Source organism: Candoia aspera, chromosome 1 (genome assembly GCF_035149785.1).
Source record: "Candoia aspera isolate rCanAsp1 chromosome 1, rCanAsp1.hap2, whole genome shotgun sequence".
NCBI classification, from domain to species: domain Eukaryota; kingdom Metazoa; phylum Chordata; class Lepidosauria; order Squamata; family Boidae; genus Candoia; species Candoia aspera.
Genome location: NC_086153.1, coordinates 305,623,627 through 305,642,068, shown reverse-complemented (window position 1 = coordinate 305,642,068; position 18,442 = coordinate 305,623,627). Strand labels below are relative to the sequence as shown.

General features: G+C 42.0%; 1 protein-coding gene across 1 annotated transcript in view; it reads left to right on the top strand.

Annotated features, from left to right (window-relative positions):
* The first annotated feature begins 9,694 nt into the window (after nucleotides 1-9,694).
* Nucleotides 9,695-18,442, top strand: part of CATSPERB (cation channel sperm associated auxiliary subunit beta) — a 98,445-nt gene continuing 89,697 nt past the window's right edge. Inside the window, exons 1-5 of the mRNA XM_063293702.1 lie at nucleotides 9,695-9,770; nucleotides 12,023-12,120; nucleotides 14,185-14,337; nucleotides 16,831-16,891; nucleotides 17,359-17,454. Of these exons, the coding sequence (XP_063149772.1) occupies nucleotides 9,695-9,770; nucleotides 12,023-12,120; nucleotides 14,185-14,337; nucleotides 16,831-16,891; nucleotides 17,359-17,454 (484 nt within the window). The remainder of the gene's footprint in view (nucleotides 9,771-12,022; nucleotides 12,121-14,184; nucleotides 14,338-16,830; nucleotides 16,892-17,358; nucleotides 17,455-18,442) is intronic.

Here is an 18,442-nt window from a genome sequence, read left to right as displayed (position 1 = left end):
TTGGCTTGTCTAATGCAGGAGCCATATTTTCCAGATTTATGAATCAAGTTTTCTCTGATTTACTAGATAAGTATCTGGTCATTTATCTAGATGACATATTAATTTTCTCTGAGGATGCTACAACTCATGTAACCCATGTACGTAATGTCTTGCAAAGACTGAGAGAGAACAGGCTGTTCGCCAAGCTAGAGAAGTGTGCCTTTGATTTAACTGAATTACATTTCCTGGGCTATAAAGTCTCAACAGAAGGCATATCCATGGATCCTTTTAAGGTCCAGGCAATTCTCTCTTGGCCACCTCCCCGAAATGTCAAAGATGTACAAAGGCTGTTAGGATTTTGTAATTTCTATAGGCGTTTTATAAAACGCTATAGTGATCTCGCTAGACCCCTCACACAGCTTTTGAAGAAAGGAGCAAAATTCATTTGGGGGGAGAGACAGCAAGCAGCCTTCCAAGATTTTAAGCAGCTCTTTGCATCCCAGCCGCTGTTAAGACACCCTGATCCCACGAAACAATTCATCATGCATTCAGATGCTTCCGATATTGCCATTGGGGCAGTGTTATTGCAATATACAAACAAAACCGAGAATACATTGCTTCCGTGTGCCTTTTTTTCACGCATGCTCTCACCAGCAGAGAGAAACTATGATGTTTTTAACAAGGAGTTGCTGGCAATTAAAGCAGCATTCCAAGAGTGGAGGCACTGGCTAGAAGGTGCAACCTTTCCTGTGAAAGTTTGCACCGATCACAAGAATTTACAGCTTCTACAAAACACCAGATCCCTCACCCCACGCCAAATCAGATGGAGCCAGTTTTTCTCCCGTTTCAATTTTGTTATTTCTTATGTGCCCGGGGCGCAAAACTGCTTGGCAGACGCCCTGTCTCGATCCTTTCAGGCAAACCCTGCCACTCACCAGGAGGTACAGGCTACTATATTACAACCTCACAACTTTGATCAGTCTATGAGGGGGAGCCAGACAGAGATTTTAGCAGCAGGCAGACAAGCAGAGGACCTATTTACAAGAGTCAGAGCTCAGCAGCAACAGGACCCATATGCCAGGGCCAGGATGGATGACCTCCAGAGGGGCCCGCAAGACACTGCCTCCCCATTCAATGTGGAGGCAGGAATCCTCTGGCATAGTGGGCGATTGTATATTCCCCCTTCATTGAGGGAAGAAGTACTGAGACTGTGTCATGACCACCAAACGGCAGGCCACGGAGGTGTTTTCAAAACTCTCCATAGAGCTCTGAGAGACTACTGGTGGCCTAAGATGGTTGCAGACATAAAGGGTTACATTGCTTCTTGTCACACCTGCAGATGAGCCAAGCCTCTCCCAGGGAAGCCCACAGGACTCTTGTAACCCCTACCCACCCCTAGTCAGCCTTGGGATACTATCTCCATGGATTTCATCACTGATTTACCCCCGGTCCAGGGGCTGACTTCCATACTAGTGGTGGTGGACCTTTTCACAAAGATGGCACATTTTATTCCTTGCAAGGGCCTCCCATCTGCACAAGCCACAGCGCAGTTGTTCATGGACCATGTTTTTAGGTATAGAGGCATGGTGAATCACTTGGTGAGTGACAGAGGCCCACAGTTCACTTCCAGGTTCTGGAGGGCCCTTTTCCAGTCATTAGGGGTCCAGATCCACCTGTCATCAGCGCATCATCCTGCCAGTAACGGACAAGCCGAGAAAATTAACCAGTGGTTACAGCAGTATCTCAGGTGTTACACCACTTATCGGCAAGACAATTGGCCAGCCCTGCTACCCATGGCAGAATTTACATATAATAATTCTGTACAGTCCTCTACCAAGATGTCCCCTTTCCAGGCACTCTACGGGGTTAACCCTCGGGTGTTGCCCACCTCCTCCCAGCAGGGAACTGTTCCAGCCGCGGCTGATTTTCTTAAAGAGCAACAAGCCGCACAGGAGTTGTTAAAGGAGCAGCTGAATAGGGCAAAGGGTGCTTACAAGAGGGCGGCAGATGCTCACAGACAGGAAGGGCCAGCGATTGCAGTAGGAGACAAAATGTGGCTCTCTACCAAGTTTTTGAACTCTACCAGACCCTCCAAGAAGTTGGACTCTAAGTTTGTGGGCCCTTTCACTGTGGCGCAGCAGATAAATCCAGTGGCTTATCGTTTACAGCTCCCACCATCCATGAAAGTCCATCCAGTGTTTCACAGAGCCTTGCTAGCCAAAGACCCTCCCCCAAGTGCCTTGCGATCGCAACTGCCCCCCCCCACCTCCAGTAATTGTGGAGGGAGAGGAGGAGTACGAAGTTGAGGAAATTCTGGACTCTAGGAGGAGGGAAAGGGCATCCAATATTTCATACACTGGAAAAGGTACCCTGAGGAAGAGCGCACGTGGGAGAATGCCAGAGATGTGCATGCACCAGCACTGGTTCATCGTTTTCATCAGCTTTTTCCTCACAAACCCAAGCCTCGCACTCTACCCGAGATTCCTCCTTCGGCTGAGCAGGCTGAAGAAGCCCAAGCAGAAGAGTTCGTGAGTGTGCACCTTCCCCCCCCGCCTGAAGCCTTCACTCCAGTTACAGAGGAGGTGGGGGAGCCGCAGCCCTCCACCTCAGGCTTGCATTTCCCAGGGGGGAGGGGGGATGACTTTTCTAATTATCTAGATGTTTTCCAGCAGCAGCCACCTGGCCCAGAAGCGTTATCAGTCCTGTAGAGCAGCACTGATTCGTCCATGGAGGAGTTTTCCTTGAAGACCTTCCATCGTTGCCCAGTTCCCATGGGACCTTAGAAGCAGACGCCAAATCTTATCAAGACTCTGGAGGGGAGGGGGCTGAAATGGAATGTGAATCTGGAGGGGAGGGTGATGTTATGAGTAAGGATGGCGAGCAGGGGGCTCCCATCCAGACTGTTAAGCGCATGCGTAGCACTGAGGAATTGGTCAGCCATTCAAAGAGACACAGATCGGGACCGCCTTAACCTTTGGGGTTTATATGTCTGGGTTTTTCCCACGCTTCTTCAGTTTGTTAGGATTCCTGTTATGTACTAGCAATAAACATTAGAGACCAGTTCCTTGTCTCAGCATGTTTCCTGGCTGTTAGGACAAGATCTTAATCAGACCTTCAGTGTGGTAGGTCCCTCCGGATCACTTCATGGCGCTAGCCATCCCGAGGTATAATTATTTGCCCTCCCATTCCCAGCCTGCCTACAAAACCAGGTCTTTAATCTTTTGTGGAAGTCCAGGAGCGAGGGGGCTTGTCTCACCTCTGGGGGAAGGATGTTCCAAAGGGCAGGAGCTACAGCAGAGAAGGCATGCTTCTGAGACCCCACTAGATGGAATTCTTTTATAGATGGGGCCCGTAACATGCCCTCCCTGCATGACCGGATGGGGCGGGTTGATGTAATAGGGATGAGACGGTCCCTCAGATATCCTGGTCCCATGCCATGTAGGGCTTTAAAGGTGATAACCAACACCTTGAATTGGACCCAGAAGCAAACTGGGACCCAGTGCAGCTCACGCAACAAAGGTGTTATGTGTGCAAATCTTGGAGCACCCAAGATTGTCTGCGCGGCTGCATTCTGGACCAGCTGTAGCTTCTGGATATTTTTCAAGGGTAGCCCCATGTGGAGCGCATTACAGTAATCTATATGGAAGATAACCAGGGCATGAGTGACTGTTCGGAGGGCCTCTCGGTCCAGGAAAGGGCATAACTGGTGCACAACATGAAGTTGCACAAAGGCCCTCCTGGCCACGACTGCCACCTGCTCTTTGAGCAGGAGTCATGAGTCCAAGAGGCGCCCCAAGTTATGGACCGAATCTGTCTGGGGCAGTGCAACCCCATCCAGCACTAAAGATGACAAATTCCTGGGACACGAGGTGCCATTAATCCACAGCCACTCTGTCTTACTAGGGTTCAGTCGAAGCCTGTTGTTCCCCATCCAGCCCCCACAGTCCCCAGACACTCGGAAAGGGTGGTCACGGTGTCACTTCACCTGGGATGGAGATGTACAATTGAGTATCATCAGCATACTGATGATACCTCATCCCATGGTGACAAATGATCTCACCCAGTGGTTTCATGTAGATGTTAAAAAGGAGAGGGGAGAGTACTGATCCCTGTGGCACCCCACAAAGAAGGGGCCGTGGGGCCAATCCCTCCTCCACTATCAACACTGACTGGGACTGGACCTGGAGGAAGGAGGCGAACCAGCGCAAGACTACGCCACCCACCCCCAACTCCCTGAGCCGACCCAAAAGGATACCATGGTTGATGGTATCGAAAGCTGCTGAGAGGTCAAGAAGAGCCAGGATGGATGCACTGCCTCCATCCCGCTCCCGCCAGAGATCATCCATAAGTGTGACCAATGCTGTTTCCGTCCCTTAACCAGGCCTGAAACCTGATTGAAAGAGGTCTAGATAATCTGTTTCATCCAGGATCCTCTGGAGCTGCAACGCCACCACTTTCTCAACCACTTTCCCCAAAAAGGGGAGGTGGGAGACTGGGCGAAAATTATCCAGTATGCTGGGGTCCAGCGATAGTTCCTTGAGGAGGCGGTGCACCAGCACCTCCTTGAAGGCTACCGGAAATACCCCCTCTCTCAAGGATGCATTTATCATTGCCTGGACCCAACCACATGTCCCCTCCGGAGCTGCCTTCACCAGCCAGGAGGTGCAGGGATCTAATTGGCAAGTGATGGTGTTTACAGTCCGGAGGATCCTGTCCACTTCCTCAGGCCCAACAGGATCAAACTGTTCCCAGATAACAAGGCAAGAATATTCCCTGGGTATTTCCCCAGATACTGCATCATGCTCAGAGTCCAACTTGGAGTGGATCTGAGTGATTTTATCCTGCAGATGCCTGGAAAACTCCTCAGCTCAGCCCTGAAGATGGATCTCTAGGTCCCCTTTCCCCAGAAGGGATTGGGTAATCTTGAACAGGGCCGCCGGGCAGCATTCTGCGGATGCAATAAAAGCAGAGAAATATTGGCGTTTTGCCTCTCTTACCACCACAAGGTAGGCCTTAATAGCCGCACTAGCTTATGTTCGGTCAGATTCAGTCTTTGTCTTCCTCCAGCAGCGCTCTAGGCATCTCTTAGTCCTCTTCAGAACCCTCAGCTCCTCCGTGAACCACGGGGAGTGTCGGGTTCAATGGGATAAGAGAGGCCGCACAGGTGTGATCCTGTCCAAGGCCCTGGCTGCCTCCCTATTCCAGGCAGCAGCCAGGGCATTCACTGGACCATGCAGCAGATCCCCGGGTATAACCCCCAGCTCCCTCTGGAACTCTGCTGGGTCCATTAGTCGCCGGGGGTAGACGAATCGAATAGGTCCTGCCTCCCTGCAGAGGGGGGCGGCATAGGAGAATCTCAGGCTCACCAGGGCGTGATCTGACCATGACAGTGGGGATAGCTGTAACTCTCCCCTCAGATCATGTTGCCACTGCTCCGACAAGAAAACTAAATCCGGGGTGAGGCCACTGTCCTGAGTTGGGTCTCGAATGATCTGAATCAGGTCCACGGCCTCCATGGTGGTCATGAACTCCTAAGCGGCCTCCGAGGTCTGTCCCAGGGATGGCAGGTTGAAGTCCCCCAAAACCATAAGCTTGGGGAACTCCACCACCAACCCCGAGACGGCCTCCAGCAGCTCAGGCAGGGAGGTTGCTATGCAGCAGGGAGGCTGGTACACTAGCAACACCCACAACTGTTTCCGAGAACCCAACTTGAAAAACAGGGTCTCACACCCAGTCACTTGTGGAGCATGGCCCCTGAAGGCCACAAGAGATTCCCGGATGATGACAGCCACCTCACCTCCTCTGCCCCGAGATCTCAGCTGGTGCCATACTCGAAACCCGGCTGGGCACATCTCTGAAAGAGGGACGCTCCCTCCAGGCCCAGCCAGGTTTCAGTAATGCATGCCAGATTCGCCCCCCTGTCTGCAATCAAGTCACAAATGAGGGGGGCCTTGCTGTTAACAGACCTGGCATTACAAAGCAGCAGCCGTAGATCAGGGCCTCCATGGGTCTGCTGACCAGGGTCTGGGTTTGAGTATGGAGGGCCGGAACACGCCACCGGTAGTAAACATCGGGGACGTCTTCCCCGTAGATGGCCTGCCCTCCGGCTCCCGTCACAACGTCCCTGGTCCATCACCACCTCGATCCTCTGTCCCGCCCAACAATCCCCCGAGGCTTGTAATCCATTTGCCCCCAATCCTGGACTCCAAAGACCCCTGGTTAAAAACATGGTCGCTTGAACTTGAAAAGAAGGCATGGATGCCATCTTAAATGCTAATATCTTTTTTAAGAAGCTAATAAGGAAGCCTAAAAATTCCAGGGAACAATGCTACATTTCAAATAATAAAAAAAAAGATACACCAGGGAAAAGGGCTGTTTTATTCATATAGTGCCTATATTCTGGTGTGGACATTTCACTTATTAATTTATTCATTTCCTTTAATTTGCTTTAATTTATATCCCTCCTTTTCTCTGAGAGTTCAAGGAGGCTTATTTCCATATTGTTGCCAAGATAAATTACCAGGAGTTGACCTTAACCCCAAAGATTTACTTTACTTCCCTATTGGCTCTGCCAATTTATATATGTGGATTGTATTTTGCCATGGGCCTGTCTGATGCAATCTTCTCCTTCCAAATGAAACCATTCTGAAAATCAACTGTATGGACGTGCATCCCTGTAGTATGATCGGTTTGTGTAACAGCCATATTAGCTGGTCGGAAGAGAAACTGAATCCTTCTAACTGCCTTTCTGTGGATTCAAATGTAAGAATCAGTTGACCGGCTCTTTCAAAGTGGGGAAATGGCCCTGCAAGCGGGGGGGGGGGGGGGGGAGGGGGGGGAGGGAGGGAAAACTAGGCAAAAGGGCAGGGGACAAGACCCCAGGAGGCAGAGAAAGATGACTCTCTCCATGTTTCTCACATATATTTGACTACAATTTCCATCATTGGTATCATCAGCCAGTTGTTAAAACGCTTCTATCTTTCATAAGATATACAGATACAAGGTTGAGGAAAGATCCAGTAGGTAATCTTTCTATTAACAAAGCTGCATCTCATTTAAAGTCAGTCAGGGCCAAGTTAGGTAAGATTTATTTATTTTGTTGCTTATTTACGTATTTGACCCCCCCAGTCACCTTGGTAATTCTAGGTGGCTTACATATTAAGGTTAAGGTTAAGACAGCAAATAAAACAACACAGATAAACTAAGAACACAAATTGATACTGCTCACTGGGGAAGAAAAAAAGGACTGAAAAAAGCAAAGAAGGTCTGAAGGAGAGAATTTTAGACACAGAATGGCACCAAGGCAGCCTAAGTCTTGGAGGCTTTCCTTCAGTGGCAGGCCAGCTGACCATTGTCAATCCCTAACCAATTACAGATATCACAGAGAATTTCCCCAGCTCGGTTCGATGTCCTGCCTTCAACAGTTACTGATAATGGGTGTTGAAAGATTCCCTGCCATGAATGCCTTTGTGACTGCCATACTACAGAGGATGTGCAATAATCTTATATTGTATTTTTTATAGGGATGTAGGTGCTGTATTAATTAGATCTCTCTGAAAAGAACTGCCAAGTAAAGATGGTAAATTGTATATCTCTTTTCTTCTGGCAGACCACAGGACCACTGTTACCTATATACAGTCAACTTTTACCTAGCAGCTATGAGAACATGGCAGCAAATATTAACCAACGTGGCTGAACTCTTTTGAAAGATTTAAACATTTTTAATCTTGCCAATTTTTTTGATACCTCTTGGATCTTTTGCTACTGCTGAATCTGTGAATTACGATATGTTTTATATGTTGCTGCTAGTATATGCCCATAATCAAGTTTTACTTATATTGCCAACAATCAAACACCATCAGGGAGCAAATCAGTACACCCAATCACAGGAAAGAGCCACCAGGGATGTTGTTCCACAGGCCCATCTACAGAGAAGGCACATCTCCCCATCTCTTTGGTCCCCAGAACAATGACATCTGTCTTGGTCCTTGAAAGAATATTCCAAAATGTGTACTGGGTAGTACCTTTATTAGTTCATAGGCTTCCAGTAAGTAGCAAGTGGGATTTTGTTTCCTCCACAACTTTGTTCTATAAATCAAGTACTTTGCTTTTCCCTATGGAAGAAGTACAGCCATTCACTAATAGTAGGAAAAGTTGAAAGCCTGTGGGGTGTGGTAGGGAAGGCGCAATACTATAACTAAGGTATAATGATAAAGATAATGATAATAATATAACATCTAGGTTTAAGACTATCTTTAGTCAAGAAAGAGTGACTTTAAGCCATGCTTTGGGCAATTCTAAATGACACCCTAAACTGCTTGTCTCCCATAGTGCTCCCAGCTGTTCCTAAAGCCAACTTCACAAAGTCCAGTCCAGGTTGCAGCAGTCTGGCAATGGGGCTGGATTGGTGCTCACTCCAGAGTTAGGGTTAGATATTTAAACACCATGGACACCCTCTCCTACACTTTCTTGTTTGACACTAGCAGATCCTTCCTTCTTTCCTTCCTTCCATATTGTACCATTGTTGCCTTGAAGCTGCAATGATTAAAGTGAAAAGAGCATCGTTCCTTTGTTAGGTCCGTAGGAATTCTGTGGCAATGAAAAACGGATAATTCAGGCTCATAGAAGCAAAGAAATAGCATTCATTGAAACTTTATGGCTTCATTCCAATATCCCTAAGTTGCAGTTTAAAGATTTAAAAAGAGTGGAAGGGAACTATTGCAATACAGAGGGCACCAGGTGAGAAAGAAAAGAGAATATGCTTTTACCAGCCTAGGCAGAAATCAGTGGGTACTCGCAGGTGATAGTTAAAATGGAGGAGGGCTAGAAGAACTGGTGGGGCAAACAGAGTGGCCAGGAAACTTTACTAGATTTTTTTTTTAAAAAAAGGAAGCTGCTGACCCCCTGAGGACACAGCAGCCTAGCAGCCCCAGCTGAAACAGCTGTATAAAGTATCAACCAGCCACTGGAGGGGTGGGGTAAATTCAGTGCTGTAGATGATTGGAGCTGGGAACGTCACCAGATTGGGAAACAGCACAATAAACAGAGGCATCTGTATGGTCAAAAAGGCAGACATTACAGTGTGAATGAAGTGCCATCTGTTCTTTATGCATGGCGCCCATGCAATGCACATAAAAAACAGAGCTGTGATCACACAGTTGTGGCCACCATCTTGACTTTTTTTGACCACACTGGGAGGACACCCCTGACAGTAGACCTCCTGCTTAAGATGGCTCAGAATGGAAAACTTTTGTTTTTTAATGGAGTTTAAAACGCAGAGGAAGATTTATTTGTGGTGGGATGGTAGTGGGTGGAAGTTGATGTTTATTCCTGCACTTAAAAATGGTGAGTGTCCCATACTGGTGATGAGGGAGCAGAGAGCATAGATCTGGCCATTATTTCTTCACCCAACCTATTCTACATTGTTATTGTGAATATAAATTTGAAATGCTCATAGAACATAGAATGAATGAGTGAGTGAGTGAGTGAGTGAATGAAGAGTGCATTTCAAGTGAGGAGAGGGCTATGTTTCTTTCTATCCTAGATGATTCCAAGTGCTGAAGGGGAAGGCAGATTTCTGTCTTAGCTTTTCTTTGCAGAGCATGAAGTGATGCAAATCAAATAGGAAGAGAAACAGCTTTAAGTATAGTGTTATATTCACATTATTATTTTCCTTCCCTGTTGCTTCCTTTCCTTTCCTTTCCTTATTTCACAGATGGAGCTGTTGCAGCTTTATATTTTGTTTGGAGCTGTTTTGAAACTTTCTTCAGGCATTGCCTACAATACTGAAGGCAAGTTGCAACTTCAATTGCATTCATTGCTAATGTCCTGCACTGATTGTAAGAATGTTCAGAAGGGGAATATGGACACTCGGTCTGTGTGATTTGCTTATTTGTCTCTTCCTTCGCCTGGTTTGCAACCCTATTTATGCCACAGGAAGACTTATGCTGGCTGTTTTGTGCATACAATGCAGTCCCATTGCACCTGTAATGACGAACAATAATGTTCCCGACACAATGACATTTTGCTTTCAATGACAGCTGAAGTCATGCTTGTTATGTTTTATAATGAACTCTGTTTTAGTTGTTGTAATGTCCTTGTTTTATTATTTTATGAAATTTTGTTCTCTTACTGGTTTTATCAAATTGTTCTTCTTGAATGTTTTTGTTTCATTTACTACTATGAGCACCTTAGGGAGGAAGAGTGGCATTATTTTAATATTAATATTATACTTTTCTACCCTCAGAATATTACACACACAACTATTATGCACAAAGTTAAGGTACATTTCAAATTACCCTCCTGATGCAGGCTAAAGTAATCAATCTTGCATTGCAAGATCATTGGGAAGGATACTGAAAAACCCAACAAAAAATTAACACCTAAGTTTAGTATGACTTAATTTGATTTGACTAGTATTATTTCCTATTGATCCTCATACATATTCACTCATTCAGCAAAACAGGCCTTTAGAGCCCACAGCAATTGAGGTGCATTTGCAGCTTCAAAACTCCCCTGGTATTGGTCATCTTAGCTGGGACTTGTCCAGCTGCTGTTTATATCCCAAACTTTTGGTAATTTTCAGCAGCTTTTTAAAGCCATTCTCTTAGAGGTTTCAGTCTTGCAGTCTACAGCCTTTTGCTCTGTTATGTTTTCCACCTGGCCCCATTTTCCATAGTTACTTTCTTTGCAATTTTATGACCTTTGACTTTTGACTATCCTCCTTTAAATGTTCTCACTCTTCCATCATTCATCCTCTAAAAAACTTACAGTGAATTTTAGCTGTACTAGAAACAATAGATGAATATCGATGTTACAGTAAGAATTATCTATGTATATCTGTAATTCCAGGAATTAGAATAAATCAATTAACTGTACAAATACTAATTGGCATGGTATGCATCATTCACGACAAAGGCATGCTAGGCTTCCTGACCAGAAGTCTATAGAATTGAATTATATCCTAGTCATGACAGATCTGGGCTGCAAGAATCCAGATGACCATTAGATGCTAACAAAGAACTCATAGCTGCCATCTAGTGGTCTTCCAGGTTTCTGCAGCCCAGATCCAACAGACCTACTGTATGCATCCTGGAAAACTTTTCACTATCTTGCAGATATATCGACTGAAAATTTCAAAATAAGACATACAGTATTAGATGTTATGATAGCAATCTATCTCTTCTGTTAATGCATTATGTTGAATCTGTAGCTGCTGGAGTTGAAACAAATGAATATTAACTGACCTTAGTCTCATATATAGACCAGAATTTAGAGAAGGATATGAACAATCCAGTTTTGGTCCAATGCAAAATATATTATTCATTAAGATAGTTGTTGTTCTTTGAATTTAAAGAACAACTTCTCCACATGCAAATCTATCGAGATGCTTCTGCAAGCAATTAAACATTTGATTTGGCCAAAAAAAAGAAGCAAAGAGGCAATTTATATAAATTAATTTTTGCTATAAGCTGAGAGATAATGTTAATAGTAGGTAACTTTCAGAATTGTTCTTTCTTTCTTTCTTTCTTTCTTTCTTTCTTTCTTTCTTTCTTTCTTTCTTTCTTTCTTTCTTTTTTCTTTTCCTACAGCCCCCCTCCATTTCTCTATACTTTAAATCTGTTTCTCCTTCAATCTTTTTTCCACCCAACTGTCCAAACAAACTTATACTAAACATCACAGTTATACAACCTCAGGTTCACAGGCTGCATACTGCCTTTTTAAACCTTGAGTATTGTTCCTAGAACCTGTGCAAAATCAAATTAGAATGTGTAATACGACAGAAGAGGGAAAATATTATAGTACCTGAATTACATTAATTACATTTAATTTCATTTTAGTTAGACTGAAATCAATCTAAATCTGGTTTTTATTCCATCCCACCCACATTTTTATCCTGCTACCCCTCTACTTATAGGAATACATTAGCCACCATGTCACTCAAAGTTCAACTGCAGCCTTTGCTCCATAAAGTTTGTACATCCTTGGTATATACAGACATGTTCAGAGATGATATTACAGTAATATCTGTATTTTCCCTCAGAGGTGTCCACTTCACGTTTTGCCTGCTACACAGACATTTTCACGAATAATATTGCAAAGATTAAAGAAATCAAACTGTATCTTCCAGAAAAAAGCTTAGTAAGTTTCCCATTCAGTTTCTAAGCACAATTTATGTATCATATACTGTATAGAAACTTAAATTATAGAAATTCATAGGGACAATTTTGTTTTTAAAAAGTCACTATATAGTAAATCAGTTTACCAGATCTCTGTTTTGCAGACATCCATTTGCCATTTTATGTTTGTGTAAAATCTCATTTGTCATTTTACTCAAGCATAACACCATTCTAGAGAGCCAATCTGGGGTAGTGGTTAAGGCATCGCACTAGAAACCGGGAAACTGTGAGTTCTAGTTCTGCCTGAGACACAAAGCCATCTGGGTGACCTTGGAACAGTCACTTTCTCTCAGCCCTAGGAAGGAGGCAATGGCAAACCACTTCTGAAAAACCTTGCCAAGGAAACTGCAGGGACTTGTCCAGGCAGTCTCTGAGAATCAGACACAATTGAACAACAACAACAAAAAAACCCCCATCATTCTACACATGCACTATTTTATATTTGGTTGTAACAAATCCACCCCTTCTCTCCCATTAGTCCAATAAATCAAGGGTTTCTGGTTTGTATGAAGGGAAATTTGTTATTTCTACAAAATTATTATTTCAACAAAATTCAGCTTGAGTGGTTATATACAAGTAGTTTGGAAAAGAAAGATCCCCAAAAATAAAAAATAGTTTCTACTTACTTAGGGAATTCTCTAAGTATATGGAAGTATAGAGAAGTATACATTAAAATGTAAATAAAACAAATGGCTCTCAAGCACCAATTGTATTATAAAACGATTGACTGCACAAAGATAAAAAGAAGTAATCATATTGTCCAGTCTTTCCCCATGTAAAAATACAGGAACCATTTCCCCAGTACTGAGGAAGTTGAATTCTGCCATTTCACACCTGTGTTTTCTAAGGGCAGCACTCACTTCCAGCCTAGGGCAACAAGGGGAAAACAGGGACCTTAAACAGGATGCAGGAGACAGAGTTATGGAGATGTGCACTGTCATTCCTGATTTATTGACGTACAAGAAAAACATTCAGGAGAAACATCTGCAGCACTTGCAGCAGTAAGTTTTCATTCAGTGTTGACAGCCAATCCTGAACATATAACAATATGTAATAATAGGCCTGGGAAGAACCATTTCCTTTTATGTTTCCCCCTCAACAAGGCAAGGATTTAGAGCAGCTGAGATTCTACTTTCTTAAAAAGGAATTGCAGATATCAGCAACTTCACTCATTGTGAATGTCAAAGTGTTGTTATTATTAATATTATTATTATTATTATTATTATTATTTTATCCCACATTTTTATATTTGCTCAACTCAGGTCTAGAGAAGTAGCCAGCAAAAACAGGGAAAAGACTTATGACAGTTTTAATTTACCTACTTGCAATTGTGTGAGATAAAACACCTCCAAAGATTGGAAAGAGGTATCCTTTTTGTAAGAAAAAAATATATAACCTTATTATAGCCACTGGTAGCAACTACAAGGCTTTCCAATCTGCCCTTTTCCAGTAGCCAGAACACTATGGAAACACAGCTATTTATCTGCTGCCATTGGCCAAGAGAGAGCCATTTCCATGGCTGAAGGAGATAAGGAAAAAGGCTCCCTGTTACCTCATATACACAGTCAGTTAAGCACCACCCTTAAACACTGGAGAGTGGTCCTACAAAAATGTGTATGTGGGAGGGGGGAAGTTTGATCTACCTTCATTTAAAGGAAGCTTTCTGAATCTGGTCCCTTCTGATGTGTTTGGGTTCCAAGATCCCATAGCTGTAGTTCCATACAGGTCAGGAAAATCTGCTTTTATAATAAAGATATAAAGACTAAATCTATTTAGCTATATCACAGAAGCACTGAGTTGGAAGAGGCTGCTCATTGTAAGAATCTACATCAAATCACTTTAACAGATGGCTGTCTACCATCTGCTTGAAAAATCCAATGATCTACCACCTCACTAGGTAATTGGTTTCACTGTCAATGGACTGGCAAATGATTTAACATTAAAAATGTGCTCTGTGCTATGATTGGACAATATGGCTTTGTGTGTACGTAATTTTTCTGTTTTGTTTTTTCTCATCTCCTCAAAGAAAGTCATCTGCCATTTGTATGATAAAAATGAAGAAGATACCAAGGAGAACAGAAGAAAGAATCTACTGCACTATGCCTCAGCAGGTCTTGCGCCCAGCATACAGATCTTCAACAGTACCTACTCAGAAGTCTTCTACTTCGAAATGGCTCTGGTAGAGCATTTGGGGAGGGCCAATTGCTCAATGGGAGAGAAAAGTATTTGCAGGGTGGAAAGCCTAGATTCCTTTCCTGACATCTCCAGTTAGATTCAAGTGGCAAATGATTGAAAGGTCTGGGTATGAACCCCAAGAGAGACTGCCAGTAGGATGAGACAAGAGTAGACTAAATGTTAAAATTGTACAGCAGCATCTTGTCTTTCTATTATTCCATAGCAGAAGTCAGCAATCTTTTCTGATGATGGGCATTATTGTTTGGTTTTACATATTACTACAGGTGCTACAAAAATGTAGAACATTTCCAAAATAACAACCGTTTCAAAAGATGCCTGAATTTTGTCAGTTGCCCTGCAAAAAATAGTGGTCTTTTTCCTTTATGATTTGGACCCTTTTAGACCACCAAAATGGCATAATATTAATCTCATGGAATTTCAACCGTTTATGTTAAACAAGTTATTTTATTTTTAAATTTAATTTTGGTTTTCTGTAGAAAGTATGACCCATTTGAGAGGGTCATGTTTGCCATGGTTCCTGCAAGAACTGGACTGCCAGCTCCTGGGTTATGTGGCAGTCCTTAGAAGCTTTCAATGAAAAATAGTGGTCTTCATAAAGGAAAAAGTTGAGAACTACATCACTGCTCAGGCTGAAAGTGCAGTGCAGTTGAATAGAGAAGGCATATTCTGACCTCTGTGCTTGATAATATAAAACTTCAAGCAAATACATCTACAACATATATGTGTGTGTTTCCAATAGAAGAAAATATTTGTAGCTCAGGGTTGAACTGTGGAGTCCTTGGTGCTCTCTGAGCTTGGTTGTTTGCTTGTAGACGTTTCTTTACCTGACTAGGTAACCTCATCAGTGCTAGTGAGTGTGGAGTTTGCTCCCTGTTTATATATAGTAGTTTGCCTTGCCAGTGTTGGTGGGGGTGTGGTTTTCTCCTGGTAGTTCCTTGATCAGGGTATTGTTTGCCTGCTTGATTGTTTGTCTCTTGGTGGCTCCCTGATCGGGGTATTGTTTTCTGCTTGATTGTTTGCTTGGTGTTAATCTCTGTTTATCTGGATGTAGGCTGCTGGAGAGGATGGGTTCTGGTCTTTTTGTTTCCTTCTTGGCTTTTTTATTGTCTCTTTTGAATGGTGTGTAAATGTGGTTTATCCTCTATGTGTCTAGTGATGGCTGGTTAGTCTGAATGCCAAGCTTCCAGGAATTCCCTAGTATTTTTGGATTTTGCTTGGTCTAGAATGACCATGAAACTATGGTTGAGCCTGTTCATGTGTTGTGAGATTAAGGAGTTTTCATCATGTCTTCTGACTGCTGGTTGGTGTTCATGCATGCGCTCTGCTAGTCTTCTGATTGTCTGTCCTACATTGTGGCTGTTACAGTCCTTACACTGTATGTTGTAGATGACTCCTGTTTTTATTTCTTGCACTACTGGGTCTTTTGGTTTACTTAAGATGTTTTGGAGGGCTCTAGTTGGTTTGTGTGCTACAGTGATGCCATATAGTTGTAACAGTCTGTTGGTAGTTTCTGAGATGTTTTTGATGTATGTCAGTGTTATCCTTTTCATAGCTTGTGTTGGTTGTGCTGTAGTGGTTGAGTGGTCAGGCACTTTTCGATAAAGTTACATGGTTATCCAATTTGTTGGAAGATGTTGTACAGGTGGTCTGTTTCCTTTTTCTGGTGTTCTGGATTGCTGCAGTTCATTTGTACTGGTCTGAATTGTGCGTGTTTGTCTACATGCTGCAGTCATGATGGCTGATGCTAGTTCCAGGATCAGATCTCAATCATCAGTTGCTGTGAATGGACTATTTACAGGCCACCATAAGGGACTAACCAGCTCCTGGGAGGAAAAGGCTGCTGCATTGGACAGACTTGTGGTCTGCTTTGGTACAACTTGTATTCATTTGAATTAAACCTTTCATTTTTGAAATGACAGGATGTTGTTTGAGGCTGAAATTTCTGTAGTATATACAGATTTATTTTCTTGGCCAGAAGTGGTTTGTCATTGTCTTCTTCCAGTATATATATCTACACCTACTTTAGTCTACATCTAGTCTACAACCTTGGGGTTTCCTTGCTGTCTTCCATCCAAATACTAACTGAGCTTGACCATGCATAGCTTCCTCAAGATGTCCCAATATAAATAAGAAGCCTCCATTACTTCTGTTTTTCATCTTTCCCAAGGAGCTCACTAGGACCTATTCAAGAGTAGTTTATCCCCACACAAGCATCAAGCAATAGATTTAGTTTAAAAAACTGTATGGTACAGTAAGCTTAGATTTAATTCTCTTCTCAGCCAAACTTACCAGCTCATCCTGCATGAGTCAGTCTTTTAACTAAGACAATTTAAGCTTATGAGTTATTTATAAAAATAATAAAAGCAGGATAAAAAGTAATTAAATAAATAATATTAATATTAAAATCATGCTGTATAATCAAGAACATAAAAATGACTATGGCTGTTTAGGTCTTTTCTGACATAATTTCTTAAAGGGAGAAGAAGTGGATTCATGGTCGATTGATATTCCTAGAGAACAGATTACATATAATACAGGTGAGAGATTGTTATAATAGCCTGTTATTTCTTCTAATGGGATTATTGCTACTTCCTTAGTTTAATTTGCACCAATGCTCCAGTAATACCATCCTTTGCATTTCTAAATTTTATGTTTTTACAGTCTCTTATTTAACTTTTCATACTCATCTTCCTTAAAAATGACTTTCTGCCTTGTTTAAAAGATTAGTTGCAATACACTCCAAGTTAAATTACATCAGTACATTTTATTTTTTCAGTCAAATTAAACATAAACAATATAAAATGATAAATATAAATGTAAACTGATAATGTAGAGTAAGAAAATGGCATGAACCAGAAAAATACAGAAGAATACTCATTGCTGAAAAGTCCACTGAATAAGTCCACTGAATATGCCAGGGTGTACCATATATTAAAGAAATATGTTAATGTTACACTTGGATGTTCATAGGAATAATCACTGTTTCAATTTCCTGTTTGACTAGATATTGCTCCAGTAGAGGAATGGTTTGTAGAATTCAATATGCATCATGGGTTAGGTATGTTCACTACCGAAGGAACATTATTGGATGTAAAGCGAGGTAAGTTATAGTGAAGTTCCAGTGAAATTACTTGTAGTAGCTACATTCAATTCAAAGCTTTCTGGAGGTGTTCAGATGTTAAAGGGTGGCCATCTGAATGGCCATCTAAGACACTCATCCCCATGCTTGCCATTACGTTAAAAGGAATGTAAACAATTCAGGCAAGACTGTTTGTTGGAAGCTGAGATATACCGTATTTTCAAGTGACTTTTATCTCTGGAGTTTAGGGTAAGTGGATCAAAATCAAATAAGAGGAACAAATAGCCTTGCTTTAGATTTTCTTAAAAATTGTATTTTTTCTCCTGGAAGTGTTTGAATGTAGGTACTGGATACATAACATTTAGGGTTGGGCTCATAATATTGAGGCTGTAAATATATTTTCATCCTTTTTAAAAATACATTTTACTGTATTTTAAAGCAAGGCTACAAAAATGTGCAGAATATAAAAATACAAAAGATGAACAATAAAAGAAGTAATGAAATATTAAAGACAATTAATAAACTATCAAAAAGCCTAAACAGAACAAAAAAGAAAAAACAGGAAAAAAAAGAAAATTTTAAAAAAACAGAAAAAATTAAAAACTACCAATACTAAACAGCTAAAAATATAAATATGTAGAAATCACTGGTTTACCAAAAATGCCTTATAATACCATATTATTATCAAATAGAAAAGTATTTTTTAAATTACCTGAAAATACTACTTTACTGTTGTAAAATACCATGAAATATATACCAAAAAAGAACTTATTGCTTCATTTTCTGATTAGTGGAAAATTTTGCCTTTTCATATATTTTCATCTTTAAGGTACTGCTGGCTACATTTTGCTACATATATATGTGCTAAAAGAAATGGAACAGAAAATACTTTAGGAATCAGAAAGTAGAATATAATTTAAACATAGCCTTCCGTGAAAAACACCAAGGGATGTCCAGAAATGTTTTCCTATATGATACTTTGTATACCAAAGTATATAGTATTTTTATT